Source organism: Acanthaster planci, linkage group LG02, assembly GCF_054643075.1.
Source record: "Acanthaster planci isolate LZ-2023a linkage group LG02, COTS_SCS, whole genome shotgun sequence".
Lineage (NCBI taxonomy): Eukaryota > Metazoa > Echinodermata > Asteroidea > Valvatida > Acanthasteridae > Acanthaster > Acanthaster planci.
The window spans coordinates 5,662,967-5,690,198 of record NC_141778.1 but is presented as its reverse complement, the minus strand read 5'-3'; the positions used below and the strand labels follow the sequence as shown (position 1 = coordinate 5,690,198).

General features: G+C 41.6%; 2 protein-coding genes across 4 annotated transcripts in view; one reads left to right on the top strand and one right to left on the bottom strand.

Annotated features, from left to right (window-relative positions):
* Window positions 1–11,745, top strand: part of LOC110986216 (short transient receptor potential channel 7-like) — a 43,220-nt gene extending 31,475 nt beyond the window's left edge. For all 3 annotated transcript variants that reach the window (XM_022247913.2, XM_022247914.2, XM_022247915.2), the window contains exons 5-12: window positions 283–580; window positions 1,635–1,880; window positions 3,779–4,067; window positions 4,752–4,968; window positions 5,892–6,104; window positions 7,107–7,169; window positions 7,881–7,956; window positions 8,504–11,745. In XM_022247913.2, the coding sequence (XP_022103605.2) occupies window positions 283–580; window positions 1,635–1,880; window positions 3,779–4,067; window positions 4,752–4,968; window positions 5,892–6,104; window positions 7,107–7,169; window positions 7,881–7,956; window positions 8,504–8,778 (1,677 nt within the window). In that variant the 3' untranslated portion in view covers window positions 8,779–11,745. The remainder of the gene's footprint in view (window positions 1–282; window positions 581–1,634; window positions 1,881–3,778; window positions 4,068–4,751; window positions 4,969–5,891; window positions 6,105–7,106; window positions 7,170–7,880; window positions 7,957–8,503) is intronic.
* Window positions 11,746–12,504: 759 nt separating this feature from the next.
* faf2 (Fas associated factor family member 2) lies at window positions 12,505–27,209 on the bottom strand. Its single transcript, XM_022247897.2, has 10 exons — window positions 26,919–27,209; window positions 24,548–24,616; window positions 22,235–22,350; window positions 21,610–21,859; window positions 20,114–20,199; window positions 19,570–19,661; window positions 17,676–17,935; window positions 17,439–17,528; window positions 16,861–17,004; window positions 12,505–15,741 (listed from the first exon to the last, which is right to left on the bottom strand). The coding sequence occupies exons 1-10, from the start codon at window positions 27,009–27,011 to the stop codon at window positions 15,562–15,564; spliced, it is 1,380 nt and encodes a 459-aa protein (XP_022103589.2). The 5' UTR covers window positions 27,012–27,209; the 3' UTR covers window positions 12,505–15,561.
* Window positions 27,210–27,232: the final 23 nt, after the last annotated feature.

Sequence of the window (27,232 nt, the reverse complement as noted above, 5' to 3'; positions counted from 1 at the left end):
ACATTCTTCCATCGTTATCCCAGTTTCAGGCTTTGGTGCATAATTTTGAACTTGTTGCTTTGTTGCTCTACTTGAAAAGTGTGATGGGCAACCAGTACTTTGAAGAATAAATTTGAGGATTGAAGTAACAATGGTTAAAATCTATTATCTGGGTACAACCACCAGGTCGGCGTCTCCGGTGGAAAATATAGTGGGCTGTTAGGCTTGTCTGTCGCGACCCTGACCCACTACTCCTGGCATCCAGCGTAACGACTATCATTTAAATTTTCTCTTCTTGTCTAGTTGAGTCGACTTGTCAGCACCCCCTTGGTCAAGTTCATCACCCACACTGCCAGCTACCTTGTCTTTCTTATCTTCATCTTCCTGGAATCCACTTTAGTCGAGACCTATGAGAGCCCAGGCAACATTGCGCACTCGACTGATTTTAGAACGAGTGTAAATCGTTCAATTAATGCCAACCCAAAGGGTTCTTGCGCACAGGTCTTCAATGCCTCATTAATTGCCAATACGAAAGACTTGTTTCCTGTGCGTTTCTCATCGTTTACCATATTCGAGTGGATTATCGTCTTGTTTGTCGTGGGTAAGTCGTGTTCCTTCTCTGCGTGTCATGTCCTGTTTTGTCCGTTACTGGTTAAACTCCGAAGTATTCATTTGCACAGTAGCGCGTCCCAAATTTTGCGCCTTAAATGAGGGGAATGGCGTGGCATGCAAGAGCGCATTCATTATTGTCCAGCGTGCCGCAAAACATCTCGTAGAAAAGGAACAGTACGGACGTGTGAGGTTACAAGATGCTCCCCCTCGCTTTTCCGATTTTGATTCGATTTGTGATTTTCTCCAGTGTACATTCACCAGCACTTATAATATGCTTACAGAAAATGGGTCACTTGGGAGACACTCCCATAGGAACGTGCATAAAATTTTTCAAACTCTACCGTCCCATGATTCAATATTCCCTAATCCGATCTTAATCAAACTTTGCATGTTTTCCTTTCAGACCCTAATCTATCATCTCGCAAAATGTGGACGATAAGAATTTTCCTCCTTTTGGTAGTTGGAGCAATGAGAGCTAATGAGTTCGAGCTAATTACCGATGTCTCCCTTATGTTGAAAAATTTACCACAAAATGTCTCCCAAGTGACCTATTAGGAAATATTATACGTTTCCTTTAGAACATAATTATCTGGTCTTAAAAACGTCATCCGTTGCTGCCCAAGTGTGCATGAGACATGTAAATTGCCACACCTGCGATACTGGATCAACAGTTCAAATTCGGCTCTTTTTCAATCCACTGTTTATGTATATTTTTACGCCTGTAAATGAGGATGGACCACATTTTCCTCAGTGTGAAGGAATCGATAATATCTTTTTCTAATTAGCCCATAACAAAATCCATCGTTGTGGTTAACCTCCGTCCGTCAGGAGACTGTACCTATGAAATTCGGGGAGGCAATCGGACGCAGTGTCATTTTCCTTCTTCGATCGCTGGACAAGTTGGACACTTCATCCAATTGTTTCATTAAGTACATTGTAATCACTGTTGTGTATTCCTGATGTGCTTTCTATGCTTCCTTGCCTTGGCACTTTCAAGGAGACCTTGGTTGCATCATCACACGTCTTTGGTCTTACTTTCATAGGTACTTTATGGGCGGAGATCAAGCAGATCTGGGAGGAGGGTTATCGCCGATACTTAGCATCAATATGGAACTGGCTGGATATTGCTATGCTGAATTTTTACATGACAACGTTTTCGCTGAAGTTCTGTAGCTACCACAAATCGAGTATTGCAATCAATTATTTCATAACTGATCCCGATGCTGCATGTGATAAGTTTCTCCAGAGAGAAGCAGAGGCATTGGAAATGTTCTACTTCGTAAGGGGAGGTGCGTAGTACAGAGTACAACATTATATCTCTGTTTGTAAACAATGTGTAGGCTTTGTGTTTGTGCAGTCAATTCATCGGACATATATTCGGTCTTAATATCACATTAAGACCACATTGCGGTTTACACAAGGAGAACGAGATGATTGTAGAGTCATTTCAAGAAACTTCCGCTACTTTTCGATAATAGGGCCTACGTATTCATTTTGACATTTTGACATTCAAATTCATTTTCGTGCTCACAATTTGTTATCTTTGCCGTTCAGTTTCGTTTCCATCATTCAACTTCGTTTATGGGCATTCAAAACTACACTATCATCATTCTACTGTGTAATGTCTGCTGCCTCTTGTCAATTAGTGCAGTCAAATTGAAACTTATTGTCACACTTTAACGTGGGGTGGTGATACCCTACGGTGGTGGGTACGCCTGAGTTTTAAGTTAGGGATCGATTTCTCCGGCGATTAACATACTCCAACTAAAGATCAAGAATTGGCACAAAGAATTATTCTCACTATTTATTAGGGTTTATTTATTTCTGTTTGAAATCAAGTTGAGAAACCAAAATTCAGGACTGTCCCAGTATTGAGATTGAGAAAACTTACACAATTGTGGATACTACTAAATGGAATAGACTTCGATACGGATTGATTGACAGGAATAAAGATTAAGCTTATGGTGTGATAATTGCAAGTCTTAGAATGAAAGTTCTGAGATGATAAATGATACTACTGAAGTCATAAGATATGGCAGAGCCAGCGGGTAAAGGGATAAGCTTGGGCAAAGGGTACTGTGCCACCCACTGTCTCAATTATTAACGTGTATAGGATCTTTTACATGCGCGTGATTTTCTTTTTCGTTTACAATAAATGTACTTCGTGTTCTGAGTGTTTAATTTAGGAGTACATGTATTGGAGAAGTTGATGCTGTTAGTCTTCTATCGCAAGTCGTTGTGTATGATACCATTGTTCCATAATGATTTTTGGATGATTGTGAATGATTACTTTCTGTATCCTTCATTTTGTGTAAACAATATATGCCTACGCCTATTTTCTTGAATCAAATCAAATTGGCTTTGTTTTGCTCTTTTTTTGTGTGTACCGATCCGGTTCTTTTTGTATTTCCCTATCCGATTATTGGGACCATTTCAAAACGTATACTTTAATAAAAGCTCAGGGAAAAAATTCAACATTAACATTAAATAACGAAAAGGAAAAAAAGAAAAACTGTTTACAGGCCTTTCTCTGCGATATTGCCCTGGAAAGCTTAATCATCTTTCCCTTTCTACGAACCTCATCTGCAAGAACCCGGCCGCTCCAATTTTTGTACAAAGTCACATTGACAAAAAGCTGTCTTACGATCGATGCACCGTTAAACCTTTTTTCCTTGGAAATCAGATTTTATGTATCCTGAAAGCCCTTATCTCTGGAACAAATTTGAATTAACACAAGTGAAACAAGATTAAATTGACTAAATCGAATGTTAGATCAACCTCTTTATAAGCCATTGACGAATTTGAACGAACGAAGGGACTGTTGCAATTTGAATGAACGTATTTCCCTGAAGAATGCTCGATAACGAAATCGAATGCCTGCTTCTGATTATTGAATGCTAGTGTGAAGGATCAATCTTTTTAAATCGAAATTGAATGAATTTTTGCTGAAATTGGCCGCTAAAACCTGTAAATATATATTACGTCCTAGAGGGCAAAAGTTCTCTCTTCATCTACATTCCACATTTTTGAGTCAAACGGTTGATTGGCTGTTCTTGTTTACCTTTGAAGTTTCCTCGGCTCTAGGTTGAGCTCGATGGCACTTCATAAGCTCTGTGCAACCAAGAGTGTCCATGTAACATTAATGAGGTTGTCACTGTTTTTCTATTTCTATTTCTTTTTTTTTCAGATCGCCACGTCTGGGATGATGACGACCCTATCTTGTTAGCCGAAGCCCTATTTGCTATAGCCAATGTGCTGAGCTTCAGTCGTATGTCTTATGTACTGCCAGTCAGCGAGTTCTTAGGACCATTGCAGATATCTCTTGGTCGTATGCTGGGTGATATTGTTCGGTTCGCTGTGGTCTTCGGTGTGGTATTCATGGCCTTCTTCTGCTCTTTGTACAATCTGTACTGGTCATATGACCCAATGGAAGGAAGCGATGACTGCGCAACCAAAGCTGGCTTTGGATTTGGCACGTGAGTGCACTTATTTTTTTTCATTTGTTTTGTTTTTTTACATTTATTTATTTTTGTTTTGGCAAGAGTAAACAAAGAAGCATAAAATTCAACACAATATGCACACATCTCAGATCACCTATGCTGGGTTTCACTTTTGGGATCAAACCCCTCCGGTTTTAACGCTTCATAAGCCGGTGACGGAATGCAATTTTCGTTTTGCTAAGAAGAGTGATGTCTCCTAAATGTGCTGACAATGTTTTTATCAAAAAGATGAACGTTTGTGGCGAAATGTCAAAGTTTTGTTGCAGGGTGCCTCCGAAAAAGTATTGATATATGGATTGAAGACCATGGTTGCAACACGGTTTGTTCAATTAAATTAAACAGTTGGAGGTTTAAAAGTCGTAAATTTTCCAAGCTCATGCCATTGTAACGCTTCTCGTAAATTGCTGACTGCAAAGACGTAATTACCCGAAAAGAGGACAGAGATCCGCCGATCCGCCTCTCAGCTCAGCTGGCGATCCGCCTCTCTGCAGATCATAGACTGAAAAATCTATAAGTTTACGACAGAAACACATCAGATCGTTTGATTTTCGAAATAATATTTGCATCTGAATTTGGTTGGAATTACCAAGAGAAACTCGTCCTATAAAATAATACAGCTTTTATGGTAAAACAAGTAATAAGACGAATTCTATTCTCCAGGTTTGATCACACCTTCCTGACACTGTTTTGGGCGTTGTTCGGCCTGGCGCAACCCGACGATCCCAATATCCCTAATAGTAAAGCCTACGGCCAGAATGGACACCAGTTAACTGCCTTCGTTGGTACTTTGCTATTCAGCGTCTACTTTGTTGTCATGGGTCTTGTCATGCTCAATATGCTGATTGCAATGATGAGCAATTCATTTCAAGAAATTGAGGTAGGAGATTCAACTTCTTTCTTGCCAGTGCGTGGCTCTGCTACCGAGGAGAACATTATAGCGCCAATGTCCCTGTCATGTGTTTTGTCTCTTTTCCAAAAGTGTTTCGAATCAGGTTGCTTCAGTAAACCACATTTATTTTGTCTTCAGTATGAATGGGTTGCCAATGATTTCAGAAAAACCGCCCTTTGGTTTTTGATATTACCTCAATTTCAGTCAAAATGCACAGTGGTTGCATTAGTTTTAGAGAGGGTTGCAATTTCATTTAACACTCAACAATACAATTAGTGCTATTTGATGTTTTGATAGCTGCTCTGGGTTTTAACACTTTGTGAAATTTTCTTTTATTTTTGTACTGACGGCCAGACATAGCCCCAGCAGCCAAATATAGAGGGGGAATGTGACGTAAAAAGACCAGGCCAAATATCATCGTGGATTTAGAGGATTATTCTCGGTCACAAGCATGCTTTTTGATTTACACTGTTGACGCTGCAATAATTCGCGTATCCTTTCTCATTCATAAGCAGATAACTTGTGAAAAGGGGATTTATTTACGAAAACTCAAAGTTTATTGGTACCTGAAGTCAAGGATGATTGGTTATACCTCTTGTGATTTGAGGAGCCGACTTCTACATCCATAATCCAATTGCCACTTTTGTTTCACATTAGGTGACCTGGGTTAGCTTTGATCCAAAGAAGGTTCAAATTACCGGTGACCCTCATTGAAAGAGGGTCGATGTTAAGCCAGAGTATGTATAGGTTCAGATTATCGGATCAAGAGAGTTTATAATGACTCAAAAACTCATGACCCGGAAAAGAGTCAAGAATCTGACCCAAGACTTTCCAAAGTGTTCATGTTCAGTGACTAGTATAATCAATACGAATAATCACTAATTTACCCGTAGCCACTTATTTATACACAGAGTGACCAGGATGTGGAGTGGAAATTCGCTCGTTCACAACTCTGGTTGTCTTACTTCGAGAGAGGGGCCACTCTCCCCATCCCATTCAACCTCATACCCAGCCCAAAGAGCTTTGTCTATGCCTATAAGTGGTTACGTCGGCAAATCCAAAATTGCAAGAAGAGGAAGCAGCAGAACGAGAGTACAAGGACAACGGTGCCAATGAATGACCGGGTGAGCGTCTTGTTTAATATAGGGCATCATGGGCGGATCCAGGACTTTTTTCCGGGGGGGGGCTTAGGCCGGAGACTTTTTAAGACGTCTCATTTTGCAGAATAGCGGAAACGATTAATACATAATACCTGACATACATTGTTTACCATGGTATTGTTGCACTTAACGTAGCTATTTTTTTATTATTTTCTCCGTCCCCCTTTTTTTCTCAGAGCGAGGAGTGGGGATCCGACCCTCCCAGGCCTGTTTTCTCTATATATTTTTGTCGAGAGAATTTAATCCCCCTCTGCTATATTCTGATTGTCCTATAGGTCCGTCTCAACATTCTAATGAGGTCTTTTTTTAGGGTCATGTCTATACTTTGTCAAAACAGCAGTCGTTTTACTGAACGGTTGTAATAAGGTAATAAATATGTGCTTGGTTGATCAATTCAATGTGCGTTTACGACCGGCTCAGGTCGTAAACGGTTAATGTCCAACGTGATTAATGCCCGAGCTGCAGGCCGTTCAGTCTCCTGAGGCTGTCTTAAACATTAATTTAAGACCAGTCAAGCACATATTTATTCCATTCATGAATACCTTTTTAGTCAGAGAGTCAAAAGAAGTAAATATATGATGGATTTCCAGCTATTTTGTTCAAATATTTTACTTTCAGTTTCCCGAACACCCCCGTCTATTTTATGGAATATTCCTTGCACAAATTGTCCAATTACCTCGCGCGTGACGAGCCGCATGCACACAAACTCTTGACCAATCAGAATCGATTGAACTGTCTTGCGACTGTCTGGGGTATATATGAATATTCACTAAATTGATATCTGTCAGGAACGCCAGTCTTAGAAAACGGGATTACCCTTTGACGAGGCAGTGCTTAGACACCATTGTATCAGCGACATTTCTTTCAAACCTTTCAATTTTTCTGAGCACTAAAATACTTGGCAGTTCCTCGATCGACTTTTTCTGCATGCTTACATTAAGCGGATTTTTTTACAATCCTTTGCAGCGTAATGGCGTGTTTAACATCATGAACCAATCAGAACTTACTAGAAGTGAGAGCATACTTGAGGTAAGATCATATCCTGATACAAAGGAGTTAGGAGACTCAGAATCGTTAAGTCGATTTCCCCAGTGTGTTACATTAATTAGAACGTGCCAGATGGAAAACAGCTTTCATGCTTTTCGAGCGAAGGCCCGGCATCCACGTTGCTGATCATCTGGTATGCTTAATGCACATATCGGTGTTTTAGCAGGTGTCTGTCGGTAACCGCATGACGGGAACAGGTGGAGGCCCCCGCCCCTTTTGAAATATTGAAAGGCACATGATGTGTGTACCAGCTGCGCTGTTCATCAGCGTTCAGAGCGCTCTAAAAAATATCTGTATCCCCAAATGGCCCCTAGATTTTCACCCCAGTACATGTAGCACCACCGTACTGGATTAGATGAGTTAACTCTATAGACCTTTTTCACCCACGTGACTGGATTGCACTAAATGTAAACAATACCACCACGTGTGGACCGCCTTGGCCACGGTGATCGCATAAATTTATATTCCTACGGGCAAGCTTCAACCACTTGCAAGCGCAAGTTCGAACACTGCAGGAAGATTACCATCACAACACATCTTAGGTCCAGCACGATCGTGACATCACAGGAAAAAGGTCTATAGCTTTGATGTCGGTAAGGACTCGAGTGCAGTGACAATGGAAACCTATCCAATGTTAAGAAAAGGCAAGATACCTGGACCATGCTGAATAATCTGTGGTCCATTCATCCGTAGAGCACCATGAAGGGTATCGTCAGGAGGTATCTCTTCAAGTTGCAACGGGAAAAGGAAAATGATGAAGTGAATGAAGGTAAGCTAGCTCCAAAACTATCAAAATACTAGTGAATCTACTACTTTTATCGAATTGCATACGCATGTTACAGCCAATCTGTTCAGGCATGGAAAGGCTACAACTCTTACATTTGAATAGGAATCTTTTCAGTATGTTGAAAACAGTTGCTATAGTTACATGTGTATTGTATTCTTTCCATAAAAATGATGACAGTTAAAAGTCTGAACGGCCAATTCACTTGACACTCACAAAGCCATGACTTTGAAATATGTATTGTGTGTCATGAGAACATTCAAGTGTCATCCATCTGTGCCAATGAACCCCTTCCAATGAGTGCTCGATCAAAAAAATTTGCATTTGCACTTCCGTCTTAGCGCTCTGTTTGGGGTAGCAGGCGAATAATTCCACGCTGCAAGTCACTGCATTATTGTGCGTAAAACTGTTATACGCGTCACTTCAAGCGGACTGAACTCGATCAACGCACTGCATGCATCACGGCGCGGTGCCAGAACTTGGCATCTTGGGCATAATGCAAGCAATAATACTTTCTTTTGATTGACCACAGGTGAACTTGATGAAATAAAGAATGACATTTCCAGTCTTCGTTTTGAGCTAATGGAGCAACTCCGTAAAGAGCCCAAATCCCCCACGACGCCTGCACCTGTCCAGCTTACTGAGTTACATCTTCAAGAAGATGCCGTCAAATCCATGAGTTTCCACATAGCCTGTGTGGAGAACAAAGTAGAAAATCTAATTGAGCAAATGGATTCACTTCGGAAAGACTTACTAACGGCTGTCAAAGGGAAACCGCCCCCACCTTCACGTATTCAGTACATTTGAAAATAACTGATTTGTGTCAATCGAATTGTTTGCCGGATGTAATGATGTTCTAATCTTTTAATGATAAAATGACTGGATAATACAAGCAGTCCGTGACATAGGCAGTTTCATTGTGATTTGGCATGGCATGTGATGGTAACATCGACAGAGGCCCAAAATACAAGATCTTCACACACAAAAAATGCCTATTTTATCATTTTAGAACGGTGTTAATGTTGCAACCTTACAGGTATATAATACGAAGGGCGTCCTCTCATGCGCGTTTTCAGTGCGCCTTTGACTCCGTGTTTGGAACCTGCGGAGCGTGTTCATTGGAATTGTTCAGGAGTAACACTGAGGAAAATGGGATAGACAGACGGACTAAAAACCGTACATATAGAAAGGATTTGATTTGCTACAGAATGATCACTGGAAAGGCATATTTTATCAGACATGAAGACGATGTTATTTACTTTTTATTTGTTAACCCTTTAGAGTCATCCTCTCTGCCAAGGTCAAATTAAATGTTCTTTCTGTCTGATAGCCTTGAATCATTGTTAGTACAAACACTAACTATTCGGGTTGTGCTGTATAGTGTCCCGGGCGGTTTGATGCATAGGGTAGTATTCTTCTGACAAGTACGGATATCTAACTCCACGGCAAAGTGGTTGGCTTTTTCATTGTCAGTTGCGTTTTGTGATTTTATTACACTACAGGGATATTATTCTAACTGCATGACATAACACCCTTGAAGACACGACATAACGACTTGGTCTTGTTTTGGGGGGATATTCAAGTACAATGGACGCAGGACGTTTTAGCAACGTCACACAAGAGGTTTGTAAGTTTTCTTTGACTGAAATGATATTTCGCGATCCACCGTGTATAGGAAATAATTTGTGATAAAAGCAGCAATATAAAACGAGCTGCAAGATCGGTGGAATCCGATGTTTCTGCACCGAGCGAGAGTTGTGATGTACCGCGCTCTGAGCACCGTACTGGTAGATAAGTGCGCACTATCCCCAGAAGCACCATTGGCAAGAGATTGCCTTTCAAGGGTCCATAGGCTGTGTGTAAAATGTACCAACAGCGTAACCAAAAATCATACACATGAAATAGCAAACAATTGCCTTTGGGGGAACATTTTAAACAAAAGCTAAGGATTCTTTCACAGACTAGAAAAAACAATACTGGTACATAATCAAGAGTTTCTATTTTAGTACATGTATTGTTCGAACACATATCAAACAATAAAGAGCTTGTATTTTATCATTCTTTATTTTACTAAATAAAAAATTGTATCTTTAGTTTGCGGTATAAAATTCTACATTTATAGTATACATTTCTAGCGAGGTCAGTTTCCTTTCTGGCATCATGACATAGTCATAAGGACTGTTTCTTTGGTAATTTTGTTGTATACATGTAGACATTTCTCCTCATTGTTTTAAGGTACACGTCATCCCATTCATTTCCTAGCTGAAGTCCCCTCTCGATAGCGCACCGACGTGAGAGGGTCAGATCATTCGGGTAGAGTGGCAAATTCAAATAAGAACTAGGGGTCAACGGCCACAGTGTCCAATTTGGATGAACTTGCTGATTTCCAGTGTGTGGTATTTATGTGCATGGTCTGCAAGGCAAACTGTCAGCTGAAGAAGGTTTTAGATTCTCATGATCTTTTGACCATTATCTTCACTCAGTTAGGTCTCGGAAAGTAATCATACAGAATCTTTTTATTAACCTAAATGGCAATATCTAATGATATCTTTATTCCTGGGTGCGGGATCCCCGTGCATCAGTAAGGGGCCGGGGTCAGTCACTTTGTACGATGAGGCTGGAATGATCGGCCAATATTAAACTGGGCCCTTTCTGAGGTACGGAAATCTTCGGCCTGATGGATTTATTATTGGAAACCTTGTGGTAACGCAAAAGAGGTTGAAAGGATATTACGATTTTTTTCTTCCTTTATTTTTTCTTTTCTTTTTTCTTGATCTTTATACAATGTTTATGGGACTTTCGTCTAATAAATGTATAAAGCTATTTGAGATGGTTCAACTATATGGACAAGTGAGGTTTATAAACATTTTCTGGTAGGCCTATGCTTTTCCAAGCAAACAAGGGCGTGTTCCGGTGATTAATCAAGGAAGTCACATCACTAGACAGAATTTCTGTTCTACTTGCTCAATGAAAATGTTTTTGCGAAAACTCTGTGTAAAGGGAAAAAGGAAGAAAATTTAAAACAGCAAAATATCCAAAATTCTGTCATTTGTGGTGCTGAAATAACTGCAATGTGGATGTTTCATCCTTGAAAAACATCACACAAAATACGGTTTCTTGCTGGAATGCCATCAGCATGAAAATGTAAACTACCATTTAAACCAAAAATATTCCAGTGTACCTTCAGGTGGAAAAATTTAAAGTTTAAAATAGGTATAAATGGGACACAACGATGCCTTTTCAAGGGTTTTATTTTAAACAGTACATTTCATTTCATGACCCCTTAAAAAGTGTTCAATGTCTACAGAAGACAGTAAAAGTTGGGTTTTGATTTGAAGAAATTAATTTCTTTTCATCTTTAATGATAGAGTAGCAGTGTAAAATTCATAAACAGCTGCAAACCGCTTACAGAGATGACATGAAAAATGCAAATTACATGTCGATCCTGGAAGAATCCTAAACACGAGTTTCACTACCGAGCGCCCGAACGGATTACGACCCGCAGGTCTGCGATACTCTCGATCCGGGAGTAATGCGCACGCAACATTTTTTTTTTCCTTTTGGGAGTCAGCGTTAACCCGCGCAAAAGCCTTTGCAGTCCTTAAATGCGAGAACAGGTGAGGTTTTAGGACAGAAATGCCATACGCTCCCTTTACCTGTGTTATAGATTTGATAAACGTGCATGGCTCCAGTATTTGGGTATACACGTAGTTGCGTACACGTTTTCAAAATGCAAAAAAAGAAATACAAAATCTGTTTCAATTTTCAAAGGCATTATTTTGTTGCTTCTTTCATTTTGAGAACTTTGTAGAATGAATTTTTTACAATAAAAATGAGAGCAATGAAAAAAAACTGCTATAAAATGTTTACTTACAAAAGTGACCTGTAATAAGCATTTCATTCATTTTTTCACCTTAATCCGCGAGTACATGACTAAGTTGTTCTTACGGGCAACAGTCAGGGGTTGGAGGTTTGTATCCATGATTAGAGGAGATAAAACGCCAATGAGAAAGATCCTTTCCAGGTATATGCAGTGATCACTTCCTGTTGGTCACCGCTAGGGCGGATTCTATTCAGTAACATTCCCATTTCCAGTCCAACAGGTCTCCAATGCTTCGCTGGCTTAACTCTATAGTGACGCGGCCTACGGTGCCTTAGTACCACGCCTGATCAATACAGTACCGTATCCTATTCGGAAGTTGTAACGGAGACACGACGAACAATAGTTTTCCCTTGTCTCTGCGAGCCAGGGGCAAGTCCTGCTTTCTTTTTTAAACTTGTACACACGAATCACCGAAATATGGGAGAGAAATTAATTCACCACGAGTTATTTTCTTTATATCATAATAGGTCCACGACACTGTCATTGGCCAACATATATATAGCCCACAGCATCGCATTAACCTGTTATAGACTCATCTCCAAGCTCCGCAAGACTTCACAAAATAAATTACAATTCCCACTAAGCATTTGTACCTGACGAACAGTGATTAATTTTACTCAAACCAAAAACAAAGAGGGCACGAGTCGTGCTTCAGGTGGGGAAAAATGACGCTTGATTTAATCTTCCATTAAAAACTGAGCGACTGCCGACACGTTTGGATTTGCCATTAATACTTAGCACGTGGTATGTCATGACTACAACCTTCACACCTGCTTTGCACGCTACAAAATAACCTCTGCGTCTGCACATTCACATTTGAAGCAATATATGGGACGGAGAGAACCCCCCCCCGCCTTTGTGTTGGTCATTGTTTGATCGGAATCTCAGGAATTCTTTACAGACTTCTGGGAGGGTGTATTAGGTAACAATAGTCTAGAGTGTGTATAGGGATTGGACAGGTAAGGGGGTACCCCTCCGTCCCATATCTTGCCTGGTATACACATTCAGGCAAAATCAAACTTATCACGTCATGATACCTAGTCTTAGGCTTTAAGATTTACCCCCAGTAAAGTAGTGATTTGCAAAAAGAACTACTTCCAAATTTACCGTAGGCCTACCCCCCCCCCAGTTCAGTGTAAATCGCATAGAATCTTGTTGGATTTGGCACGGTTAGGATTTTTCTTGAAACAGTGTAATTTGACCAACAGAATTAGAAGCCATTACTGCGGTGGCACAACGCTCGTGGACAAGTGGCAGGCGCGCGCTACATGCCTCTTCGACCAATAGGGTGTCGTGATTTGCCGAATGCACGCACGCGTCAAGCTGAAGACTGTACGTGTGAGTGCGGCACATGGTCATATATCCAGGCGGATGGGGTATAATTGCCCCCCCCCTCCATCTTGACCAGGGGGGGCTAATGGCAGCCCCCATCTTTTCGCACCGAGAAAAAATCAAGTCGTAGTGAAGAATTTTGGGACTTCAAAACAACCAAAATATTTCAACAGCACTCAAAAAGGGAGTAGAATTTAAAAGGCCACGAATGTGCCGATTCTACAAGGAATGTAGTCCATAATATGTACATCTGTATCATGCACTCTAAATAGTATCATATCGTGTCAGCACCCCCTCCCCTGCGTTTCAAATTTCCACGGCCGAATTCCCCGTTCCCACAATTTCCGGCACAAATTGACGCCATTTGTGCGGTGCCACCGCAGCTATGGCGTCTATAATCAGATTGGTCAGTAGATACATTCAGATAGAATTACACATTTCTCCAGACGTCTCGATTTTGCATCAAATGTTCAATTCCCAACCAACACATGAAGTCGGCTTTTCACAGGAAGATGGGAATTACAGCAATTACGTGTACGTATAAATGCTTTCTTGACTTACAATACAATAATGTGATAAAATTCTTGGTTACGTACATTCAAAGGCATTCCACTTGCGGGTAACACCTTTACAGGTTGGTACAGGGCTGCTAAACGCAACATCCCTTTTGGCAACTCTGGCTTGTCAAAATTCGTTGCATACCACATTTACAAATACAACTGGTTTCATGGTTTCACTGGTTTTCCATGTGTTCTGAAGTGTTTCCCACCGTTTAAAACGCATTCACTCATCGGAGCAGTAACCGTTGCTGATGTACATTGTTACACAACCGGGTCGGTATTACAATGTAATTAGCTCTTGCAGTTTACAATGTAGCATCAGCATGCTACTTGAAATCGGAACAATGATCCGTTGGCTTGGTCTGTGAGACAGATGACTTCGTCAGATGCGCAGCATGTCTTGTAGCCAACTAAGGACAAGAAAAAATATTCTGGTGTTTGGGGGATGTACATGTCACAAACCGTGCATCTGTGTAGCTGAAATAAATAGTCCTTAAAATCGTAGGAGAAAATTCGGCCGGCTGCCTTTAAAAGTTGAATTACTAAAATGCTACCTTTCCAATTCACCAAGACCTATAAATCTGAATCCAAACCCTCCGTAGTATACAAACAATTTTCCGCATTTCCAAAATAGCAAGAAAATGCTTATTTCTTCGGTGTCGTGTTCCTCAGTTTGTGTTGTAGGAAAGTGGAAACTTCCCACAAGACAAGAGTCATCACATATGAACATCACGCAACCAGCATGTCAATGTCTACAGGAAATGGTATCACGTTCATTTCCGTCTTCAGTACTAATTTCAGGTAAATTTCGTTTACAGTGCATCGAAAATGGACCAATGAACATGAGTGTCACAAATTTCATGAAAACTTTACAAAAACTACCCAAGCAAACGATGCAAATGATAATAGAATATTTCCATTTGCAGAGTGTTACCGTTCTGCCTTGCTCTTACGATTGGACTTTGTAATTTATGGCAACGAAGGACCAACCCTAACAGTTTTCATACATGTACCTTCAAATGGACAAAACTGATAGTGACCATAATTCACTGTACAAAGGATTAGCCAATTTAAGACAATATTCACTTCATGTATTTAAACATTAAAAACAGCATTTGACTTGAAAGTTTAGTGACTTTGAACAACAGACTGGCCAGTGTGATTTCACATTTCACTGATTATCTCAATTCTGTTCACTGCCACACAACAGGGAAATGGATCTGCCTCTGGAGCAAAACAAGGAATAAAAATTTTTAAAAAAGGAAAAGATTCTCACTTCAGGTGGGCATCTGAGAACCAAGCTATGATTGCTTTAGAATCAGTGGGGTTTCAGTGCATAGAAAATTCAAACCGTGTACCGTTTTTAAACAGACAATAAATGTGAACATAAGCCGATGTTTTTTATATTGATGGATTATGTTGAGTGTACAGTGTAGTATGCACACATTTACGGGCACACCTTTTGCCCAATTTACAAATTCTAATACAAGGAATTCAGCTCGGATGACCAGGAGTTACCAGGGAATCGGATGATGGGCGAATGCTACACGTGCGCATTGACATACCACATTTAAGGTTCCAACAAGTTTTCATGTCTGGTAGGATACTGGTCGGATCCGCCTACACGGCCAATGCTACTGTTCACTGCCACCAGAAAATATTCATGCACATCGACATCCTAGGTACTGTCACATGCAAATGTGCTCGATCAATCCAACATTCAAGCCGTCAATGTACAATTACTTAATATCTTAGCAATGCCTTATATCGGGACTGTAGACCCAGTTCATTTTAATGGCTGACGTGTCAACAGTCCTAATCGCTGGTATCTTGAACATAAATCATCTCCTTCTGGGCTAGTCCAAAGCCCTGTATTGTGGTGTCATCATCGGGTTCTGGTACAGCCTGGCACGGTAATAAACGACGTGGGTAGTTGGTGTGTAGCCTGAATTCACTGGGTGCGTCGTCTTGTATGAACACAAAATCATACACAACCTGATCGGATTGATCAAACCATTCAATGTTAAATCTTAACCAAAAGTAGTGTGGAAAACTGTAGGTATTTGTCAGTAATTGTGTTGCAAACACTTTGTTGTCAAGGATCATTGGAGATTACCTTACCCCAAAACAAAGGTACGTGAATGCATAAATATGGGAATATATATGTGCTTAGCTGGTCTTCAACGTGTATGCAAGCACATATTTATCCCATTCATAAATACCTGTTTAGGCAAAGAGACAAAAGAAGTCAATGTATGACGGATTTCCAACGATTTTGTTCTAGAATTTTACTTTCATTTTTTCCCGAACACCACTGTCAATTTTCTTTTTTAGTTGTCCAAAAGAATCTCTTTATATGGATTTGTGTACACAGGCTCTTGACCAATCAGAATCAATTAAATTGTCTCATATCCTGGCGCCAGTGCGTGATTTACGCAGCGGGCATTATCACTTCTCAGTTGAGGGCATTATCAAGTGTTAATACACAGTCAAGTTGCACATTGTTGAAAAGGGAAACTGTCTGAGGTATTTATGAATGCATGTTTGTAGCAACACTACATATTATGGCATAAGAACAAGAAAGATCCTCAGATTACTACTTGGAGTGCTAGGGTAAATCTAGCCTCATGACATAATCCATCCAGATTTTTTCTTTGGGGGCTTGGTTTGGTTTTCCAATGGCCAAGCTGACGGTGAACGGAATGCTTTACAGGTTACTGAGGGACGCTGGTTTCTTTATACCATGAGTTGAAGCAGTCAATGTTTGTTTCATTTCACCTCGTCAACAGATTCAGCGCAACTTTGGATATATCTTTTTGCCAAACACCGATGTAAATGTACCTCTGAATTGGTTCCAGACTTCCCCTGGATAACGCTTTCCCCAACACTGTTATAACTCAGACCACATGCAACACACATAGGCAGAGGTGTATGCCCACAGAAAAGGAACTACCCTGAAGAGTATTCTACTCCAGGTGCTGTGCATCAAAAGCGACACTGCTGCCTTTTTGGAGTGCTTGACAACACAAAAAGAAAATCTGACGCACTCTTGGCAAATCAGAAGACACAATCCCCAAGGTACCAATATAAGGGTGTAAACAGGGGTTGTCGTACCTGCAGAGGGTCTGTCTTGAGAAAGCATCGCTCTAGTCTGGTGCCGCAGGGAAGCTTAACCACTACACGGATAGCATCCGGGTTGGTAGGGTCTGGTTCGGCCGGAAGACTGGCTGCTTTGGCAAGCTTCAACTCCTCCCTCTCCTGTCAAAAGCCACAACATGCACGAAAATCACAAGATGCCGACTCCCTAGGACAAAAGCCTCGCTGCCAAGGATGCCAACAATGCCATTCGACCTTCAGTTTTATTTCACACAGAAAACCAGTCCCTGCCCTTATTACATCACATCTGAAAAACTTTTTATTTAAAATAATCTCCCAAAACCAGCACATAATTAGATAACTGCATACAGTATGTTGAATTTGTTTGATGCAGCACTGAGCTAAGACATGTGCTCATTGCCTCTCCTACGTGCAGCCCAGGGGTTTTCAATCAGCATTTCAACATTCTGCGAACGTATCAAAGGGCAACATCTCAGTTCAATTTACACTTCCGATCCTTACTGCATCATGCTCCTAATATTTGGCTAACTGGCAGGAGCTGTGAGCCTTATTGTAGCTGGATGAGATTGTCTGACCTGAATTCTTCTCTGCTCTTGGACTTGTTTTTCCAATTCCTCCTCCAACTCCCTCTGCTTCCGGTCCTTCTCTTCCTGCCGGCGTCGTTCCTGACCAACCATCAAGAAAACAAAATGCAACTCAGCCGGACTGGTTAGGTCACCAAAAAACAATAGCAGGCGACACCAGATATTGCAAAATGATCCAAGTGAATCATATGACCTCTGCTCCCAGGCAGATCTGGAGATGCAACATACCTTCTCCCTGTCCTGTCTGAGCGACTCGTGATACGCTTCGTCTTGCTGCTGTCGCAGAGTGTTGGCTTGAACCCGCTGCTGTCGTTCATGCCTCATGCTGACCAGGTAGGCCTCCGTATCGGCCATGACGCGATTCAGTCGGTCTATCAAGTCCTGAGGCTGGATCGCACCAGCTATTCTCTGCACGACGGTCATTTTGTTCTCCCTCAGTACAATCAGAGCGAGGAAAGGGTAGGTGGGTTCCCGCAGAGCCAGAGACACTGTAGTAATGACAAACACATGAATCCGTATCAAAGAGGACTCCTCTCTAAGCATATCCACCCTGAGCTGAAGTGCACCCCCCATAGGCGAACAGAAAGACAGGTGCTTACAAGTGGGTTCTTACACGCGTTCTGCATGTACGCAAAGACCATACATGTACATGCCAGAGAAAATTAGGTACAGGTACTCAGTGTGCATTACGTCAAACGCGCATGTACTTGCACGCCTCATCGCGCTTATGTGGTGCATACAGAAAACACACCCTCTGTTGTTCCACTCGGAGCAGATTACCTTTTGAAGCAGTCCTTACATTGTCTAATTCCTCTCCCAGAGATGTTTCAGCAGATAGAATTAGATGCCCTAACTGCTGTGGCAGCACACTTGGGGGCAAGAGATACATGCATACAGACCTGAAGACAGACCTCCCAACATTAGCTATCAAGAGCTCGGAATCCTTTTCTCCAAAATTTGAAATTTTTAATGAAAAAGTAGAATATTTTCCGAACTACCATGAACAAAGAAAAATGAGTGCTGTATTGTACAAGAGTCGAGTCCGTGATGATGTACAGTATTACATGTACTCACCGATTCCATAAAATTTGGATTTCCACAAGAGTTTACATCAGCTGACATGATCCGCAATAATTTTTCATCTATTAAATGTGTTGATTCACATAAAAATTCAGCGTGAATTCTGAGCAAAATTCACAGCGTTGTGCTTGCCCACCCTGACCTGATCATGGACCATTTCACAGCAGAGCTTAGTCTTGGATCCAATGTGGTTACGAGCAAAACGAGGCGCAGCGCGATGCATAGTGTCAGTCACAATGTGCCAGTAGCTTGTTGATAGAGGACATTTTATCGCGTGATCACATCCAACTCGAGGCAAGTACACTTCAAAAGAGGGCGCTGCCACGGATATGGTGCGCTGCGACACAGTGCATACACAAGATTACGACATGATAGGTGTGTCAAAATTGCAATTTGGCCAAATTTTAGGGTCCAAGTCAGAATGGCAGAAACGAAGTGAAAAAGTGGAATATTTCTGCCAAAATCAGGAAGGTTGGGAGGTCTGCCAACAGGGTGTTGTGATATACCAGAATACACACAGTTGAAGACCAAATGCATGAGTGGGCTGTGGAATCGCCTTCTGCATATTAAGGAGACAGTTTCTTCTGCTTTAGGAAAGTTGAAACCGCATTGTGTGACAATTTTTTGTCGACATAATGTTGTTGATCCCCACACCTACATTTCTACACACATGTAAGGGTAGACTCCAAACCCTGGTAACAAGTATCGTCGTGGTAGCAGTGCGATAACTGCATCACCAGACGGGGGCGGTCCATTAGAGATCCTACGTGGGGGGGGTTGAAAGTACATGTAGCAGCACTTTCAACATGCGAGCATACAAAAGGCCAGGGAGGTTTGAATGCATTGATCCATTCTTGTGGATATACATGAGCATGCAGGGATGGCACTTATCATTACTTTACCTACATTGGATTTGGCATCCATTTCCAAGCACAAAGACTTGTACTTGTTTCCTCTGGAGCAGAGAATTGTGGAGGAATCAGTAACATTGCTACGGTACGAATGTGTAGGGAGTAAGGGACAGCAAGACACATATTCTTACCTCTGTAACCCTCAGGGGTGTTGATAGAGGCAGCCCAGAACAGCATTCTAGTGTTGATAAACTCTGTCACTTCATTATTGCATAAGGTCTCTCTATCATAGAAACAAAACAAAGTAATAAATGACTGTCTCGATGGGCTTTTTGGAGTCTCCCTTTTTGCCTCTCTTCCTCCTTCCTCTTGCCATCGCTAGCTTCAAGTACTAAAATCAGGGGATTTTCAGCAGGCAACCGAACAGGGCAGGTGTGTTGCAAACTAAAAGAACCCATGTGGAGCGCATTACTTTCTCAAAACAATTTATGGCAATTTGTGAACAAGAATCCTGAATTAAAGTTTTGCCTTCCGCTCTTTCAGGGATATTCAATGAAGCCACATGCGTTAAAGACACTGCCTTTTGACAAAACCTTTACTTTGAGATACATGCACATGAACAAATTCTAGTACCCTTGTGTACATGTAAGTGTTTTTATGAAGCATTTAATCATCTACTTACAGTATCATTACGAACAATTTTGAAGAAACACTTCATGAGGTTCCATCACTCACCTACAGAACACAGGTGTATCTTCATGATCATCTCCATGTAAATACACCAGGAGGAATTTCAACTCTCGTTTAGCATCAGTCAAAGCCTACAACACATAACACATGTACACAAAAAATCATGAGAGTCCCTTTCTTCTGAACAGTAATGGACACACCTAAAATGCACACAGCAGCTGGTAGCACTTGTTTGATACCTGGCAAAGCAGGAACTTTCAAAGATCCATGTCATTTCCTCTCAGCATAAATTTCTAGCTATCAGTAATTAGGGGAGGTCTGGTTGGATGGGTTGGTACCTTGCTCATGAATTATCCTGGATTCAAATCCAGTCCATGTGCATCCGGTGGGGTTTGTCTCCACTTTTAAACAAGCTTGACAATGAGCATTCCTTGAATGTCTACTCTATCTTGATTGCTTCGGACTTCCAGGGTACAGCATGCACATGTAAATGTACGTATCCAAGCAGGTGCACTGTACACTTAAGAGGCATCCTTACCTCATCAAAGACACAGCTCAGACACGTACAATCCAAACAAATTGTTGATTTTAAAAGCCAAAGTACTTGACTACTTGTATAAATGTAAATTAACAGCCAGCTCTTCACAACCATCATGTAAACAGCATCGATCACGGTAATCATTGCGGCTGCCAATAACACATTTACCTTGATCAAAAGACTGCCACTTGATTTCCTTCGAGCAGCAAATAGTGGTACACAGATGCCAACAGAGTTGGACCTTTGCTACACATTGATAAGTACCTACATGTACATGTAAGACAGTTTAACTATTCCTATCGTGTAAGAATTAGAAGCCATTACTGCGGCGGCACAACGGTGGACAGGTGGTGCACAGGCGTTACACATGCCTCTTTGACCAACAGGGTGTCATGATTTGCCAAATGCACGCGCGCGTCAACCTGAAGAATGTGCGTGTGAGTGCAGTGCCACCGCAGTTATGGCATCTAATCAGATTAGTCTATTGGTCAAGAGCCCGTCACGTGATCAGCCTAACACGGTTGATAAAGCACTGGCCAGCTGATTCTTACACACTTTTCTGGTGTTATGTGAAATTTAGACTCCTACGAAATCTGGTCCCTTTTCCCTTCTGTCTGTTGAATGTTCACAATTTTCGCTTATCTTTGAGAGTCCCAGATTCACACTTTATACATATGCATGTAGTACACTGGCTCATTCTGTCCTACTCTACCTTACATGTACACTGTATGCAACACATGCACCAATCTCCATATACATGACTACACACGAGAGACACATACTATAACCTGGCTAGAGGGGCATTTGAAAAGGTACAGTAAAATTGTTGAACAAAATCACTGGAAATTTACACTTTGTTTACCTTTTTCTTGACTTCCTGACTCACGAGGCTCAGGCCATCACCAGCATCTATTCCTCTAATAGTCTTTAACAAAGATTTGAGACTGCCAAGCCCTTAAATCATTCCAAATCACGAATGAACATACGGTGCACTTAAATTTACCTGACTATAGGTTCCTTGGTAAAAAGTTGGATGGTCACGTCCATACTGCTCATTAAATCTGCCTATAAATGACACGACATCACCAACAGGGTCTGTGACTGTCCGTCTAGGGTCGGGCCGGAAGAATCGCAGCACCCACTGCACGATGTCCCACAGGGTGAAGGTTACAAAGCGAAATGGGAAGAGTATGGCCATGTAGCCCCACTGAAGAAGCGACGGGCGCGGCTGGGCTCGCTGTACTGTGTAAATCCTGGGGGAAATTGAATACATGTACATGTATGAGAAACTCTGCTGTCTGCAAGGGCTGGATGACGAACCTGGAGCCTCATCATAATGCCCTTCTAGAGGTTTCCTTGCTAGTTATTTTTGAAAGACATCTGTGTACTTTTATTTGTAAAAATTATTACCCCAACTCTCCCCCTAGTTCAACTGACTAAAGCTCATATACCAGTCTATTGCACAGTTTCCCTTTGAATGCATGTAGACATGTAAATGGACATGTTACCAGGAAACTAGGCTGAGGCCAGCTGGAATGGATGATACACAGCTGTCTGATGTGCTTAGTGTACATGTCCTTATTTATAGATACAATTAATCAACAAGGGTTGAGCTGTAAGCAACAAACCTTTGGTCACTGGAGTAAGTGTTGACTTCTGGAGGAGGGGTTTCAATTCTACTTCTTGGGGTGTCAAACACAGTTGGTCTGCCTTCATTAACATTTAGTGTGTCTTGTACAGCAGTCTGGTCAAATTCAATCCAAAATAGAGATCACTGTACAAATTACATACAATGTACATGGGAAGTCATAACCACAGCAATGTTAAGGTCACGACTGGTGAACATCCTCCAGGTACACAGGTACATGTAATTCAAGTGCACAGTAGTGGTACATATGTACAGAGGATTTATTGTGGAATAATAGTCAAGCTTGATTTCTACTGTACTGTACATGTATGTATGCAGCTGGGTTGCAGAGTTTTTATTCTGACTAAATACATGTGCATGTAGGTGGGTGTCTTTTTGGAGTAGGAAGCAAAGTTTAACCTTCAACTGACATGACTCTGGCTACCTAAATGACATGACTCTGGCTACCCAATCGACATGACTCTGGCTACCCATCTGATATGACTCTGGGTACCCAAATGACATGACTCTGGCTACCCATCTGATACGACTCTGGCTATCCAAATGACATGACTCTGGCTACCCATCTGATACGACTCTGGCTACCCAAATGACATGACTCTGGCTACCCAATCGACATGACTCTGGCTACCCAATCGACATGACTCTGGCAACCCATCTGATACAACTCTGGCTACCCAAATGACATGACTCTGGCTACCCATCATATACGACTCTGGCTACCCAAATGACATGACTCTGGCTACCCATCTGATACGACTCTGGCTATCCAAATGACATGACTCTGGCTACCCATCTGATACGACTCTGGCTACCCAAATGACATGACTCTGGCTACCCAATCGAGATGACTCTGGCTACCCAATCAACATGACTCTGGCAACCCATCTGATACAACTCTGGCTACCCAAATGACATGACTCTGGCTACCCATCATATACGACTCTGGCTACCCAAATGACATGACTCTGGCTACCCAAATGACATGACTCTGGCTACCCATCTGATACGACTCTGGCTATCCAAATGACATGACTCTGGCTACCCATCTGATACGACTCTGGCTACCCAAATGACATGACTCTGGCTAACCAACTGACATGACTCTGGCTACCCAACTGACACCACAGCCAGACAGCCACACTTTTCACCAACCACAGTTTGGCAGTCTACAAGTAGGGGATGCTACAACGGTGGAAATGAAACTCAAAATGATTTTAACATACTACATGTAAGTAATGTAAGTACTGTGTGCTGTCATCTACCATGTCTACATGTACAGCGCACATGTCCTGTACATGTATACGGTTGTACTAGCAACAGACGCTGCCCAAATGATACACCCTACTGGTGCCTCGGATGCATAATGTGCATAAAATGTGCAATTTGGTCAGACACTTCTGTCACATACCGGTACAAGATGAAACAGATGACTTCCCATACAAAATGTTAATAAACAACACCAGGGTTTGTGCATGCACATGTGCCGTATGTTCCGGATCAAAGACAGTTTGCTGCACTAGAAACAGAGCCACAGAAACTTACACTGGCTAATGCACATCCAATCAAGCTCTTTGAAATCGGGCTTGATTTAAAAAAAAATGCTCAGTGCATCGGAGTGCAAACTGCTGGCATGTGTATAATATCATTTCTGTCAAAGCTTTAAATTACAACTGCAAAACCAGGCATTGAAAGTTTGATGACTTTAGGGCAGTTGCAAGCTTTCATATGGCTGCCTTATGTGTGAGTTACAGGGCTTCATCTGCCTTGAGCAGAAGCACACTCTCGTTGGTTAGGACTGCTCTTGTTTCTCTTGTGGCAATGCTACTGTAACGTGTGAATTTCATGTGTACATGTAGTTGTTCGTGAACCAGTGAAGTTCAGTTCCGACCAAAGAAGCCTCCATTGCTAAGAAAATTGGGACCTCCCTTGATCCAGCTAGGCGCTCATAATCAAGCAATAATGTCTCTCAAAACCAGCGTGCCACTGTATGATGTGTACACGTATACATTTGCACTGGTTTATGCGTACACTGTACCCCATACAGGTTAAACTAACATCTTGTCCTTCAAGTGAGCAAACCCTGGACGGTCTTTGTATGAGCAGCAGTAATATAGCAGGCTATGCAGCAATGGGGTTGGGCTTCATGTAGCAGCCAGTCTTTCTGTGTGTTGGGCGGTGGCTTCTGTACACGTACATGCACATGAACATGGAGTTCACTGACCTTACATCTGTTCCTTGCTCTATGCATGTACATGTACATTCCAGGAATTTCATTCATAGTTAGGCTTACCTCAATGTTCCAATTATGTCTCTGTAAAATAGACCGGCATTCATCGGTGTTCTCATTGCCTGTTAGATCCTGCAAATAAACAAAGAAATTTACAAATATAAATTTATGTACTTATAACACTGTATAAATGCAGTTATTCACAGGTCATAGGATTAAGATAAATGTAAATGATATCCAACAGGCAGGAAGTTGGCAGGTGTTTCATTTAATACAGGTACAATGATGGGAATTAAGGGATTAAAAAAAATAAAAGGAATTTGAAACAAAAATTTTGCAGTGTTTTACCTCATTTGCAATGGCAGCCATGAGAGCACACAAGGAAGTCAACTGATCCGGGGAAAATTGCACAGGGTAAATGTTGTTGTTCAACTACATGTACAAGTATCATTTTGTAAGTGAATTATGCAAAGTTGTGCCAAATTTTGGTTGTAATTGAGTATTGTTTCCCAAAAACTTTCAGTGGCCCAACTTCTACAAATTCGAATTTAACTCCCCGATAAAGGCACGAATGCAGACATACCGGGTACTAGCTGAAAAGCTCATTTGTTCCAACATAACCTGATAAAAAGGCCTGCAAAAAATCTCATTTTCTCGAAAACCAGTGGCCATTTATTGCCTGTGACAACAGCACAGCAAACTATGGACATGCAGGGTTGGAATATTTTTTTCCTACATGTGCACGTGTCCAAAACAGGCAGGCATCCAAAGAGGTAATGATCATTGTAAGGAAAAAGCTTTCTCAACACTGAATTCAACTGTATGATGTACAGGAATCTAGTGAGGGGCTGTAAACAATTACCAATATTTTCACAAGTGTACAAAGCATACACTGTTTGAGACTACCACCCCCCCCCAAAAGTGCACAAAGAAAATGATTTTTTTTCTGCACGATAAGAGTTTCTACAGAGGTACGGGTACCTTTAAGGTACTACGAAGCCAGTTTTAGCTTCGTAGTATCTCGACACGACCCACGTGCAATCCGCTTTGTGTTGCGCAAGCCACACACACAGTGCATGCAACACCAGCGCACCCAGCGTAAAGCCTATGACAGACCCCAATCGGAAAAGCAGGGGTGTCAGAAATGGGAAATGAATCATCATTTTCGAAATTCTGAAAGTGTACGGCAAGCATTTACCCCCTCCCCCAGCGTAGATTTTGTATAAATTTTTATAATTGTGAACGACCCATAAATGACGACCAAATTTTTGAAAAAGGCAAAATAACAATCAATCCATAGTTTACCTTGCTGTACCAGACACAGAAATAGCAGTAAAGATTGTGTGTATGCATGGGTAGGCATTCCCCACGTTCAGGGGACAAGTTCTTTTGTTAGGGAAATTTGAACCGAACCGAGGGGGCATTTCTGAGTCCCCATTATATTTTCAGTCTCTGCAAAACAGGTGAAATGTCGAGTGTACATGCATGTCCCCACAACTACGGTGCTGGAATGCACACGTGTGCATGTACATTAACAAAACCAGTACATTCTACAGCTATTCCTACAGCTTGACCGTCCAACACAGCTCCTATCTTTTCCCTCTTGTTTTCTTGTCACCCACAGATAAAAAGTACACTGTACTTAGCCTAATTTGCTTCCATTCCAATGACCAATCACAGCTCGGCTTTCATTTTGATGGGGTCAGGAAAACAAGGTGGAAAAGAGGACCTGTGTTTTAATTGGTCAAGCTGTCATGCTGCTGATAGTCATTGACGGGTACGTGTACATGCTGCTCATTTTCTGGGCAAAATATTCAAGAATTTCACCATTTTAAAGAAGATATACACTGTATTCTGTAAGGTGAACACCTGTAAACCTCCCAATGAAATGAGACATCTAACTTCACCAAGAAGGCACGCCATGAATGAAATTTAGTTGCACAAATACATGTAGCTGTGATGGCAGAGTAAGTTAGCACAATCGAAACAGCCAAAATGTGTTTATGCAAGTTTATACATAGCTATCTACATGATTTGTATAAACAAAACAGCTCTGGAAGTAGCCTGGCCAACATGATATGGAACTCTTCCCAAAAATGCCCCGAGTATGTAGGCTGAGTATTGGCCTACGTAGGTGTCTACTACTAGTACTAGGCCTGCATGTAGTAATACTACTGATTAAAACCGTTAACATGGTCATAAGATGATATAAAACTGCAAATGATTTATCATATGGGCAGCGGAGAGCTGTAGGCCTTGGCAATGGTCCACAGGCACGGCGAATTCCACGGCAAGGGCCAAGGCCCTTCCTCCATGCATGCCATGGGCTTGGCACGGACTCTTGCCTTTTTCCTGTGTTATCCGCAATTGCACGGACATTTATTAGATCTTTTTAATTATTGTTAATTCTAACGTTCCCCTCCCGACAAATTACCTGGAACTGTATCAGTTTTTCTGTCTGCTCTGTGGTGATTTCGCCGTCTGGCGCGTCCGGGCCTTCTTGATTGTTTCCATTGTATTCCGCCATTTTTGTTCTTCACTTCATTCAGTAATATGACAAACCGTGCACACGTTCACGGTGAAAATGGCCAATTTCGCTGGTTCAATGCAACGGATGCAATTTACTGTAGGGCGCCCTCATTCCAATGGCAGCACATCAAGCGCAAACCATAGCAGACCATGGAGGTAGGAAAACAGCAAACCGACTACAATAATTTATAAGGTTAAAAACTCATGTCAACTTACCCT

Excerpts from the sequence above, each read along its gene's own strand:
- faf2 (XM_022247897.2), bottom strand. The coding sequence starts at position 27,011 with ATGGCGGAATACAATGGAAACAATCAAGAAGGCCCGGACGCGCCAGAC. Across the intron at positions 17,529-17,675 it reads TCAGACAGGACAGGGAGAAG|GAACGACGCCGGCAGGAAGA; the intron begins GTATGTTGCATC and ends ATGGTTGGTCAG. Across the intron at positions 17,005-17,438 it reads AAGAGCAGAGAAGAATTCAG|GAGAGGGAGGAGTTGAAGCT; the intron begins GTCAGACAATCT and ends GGCTTTTGACAG.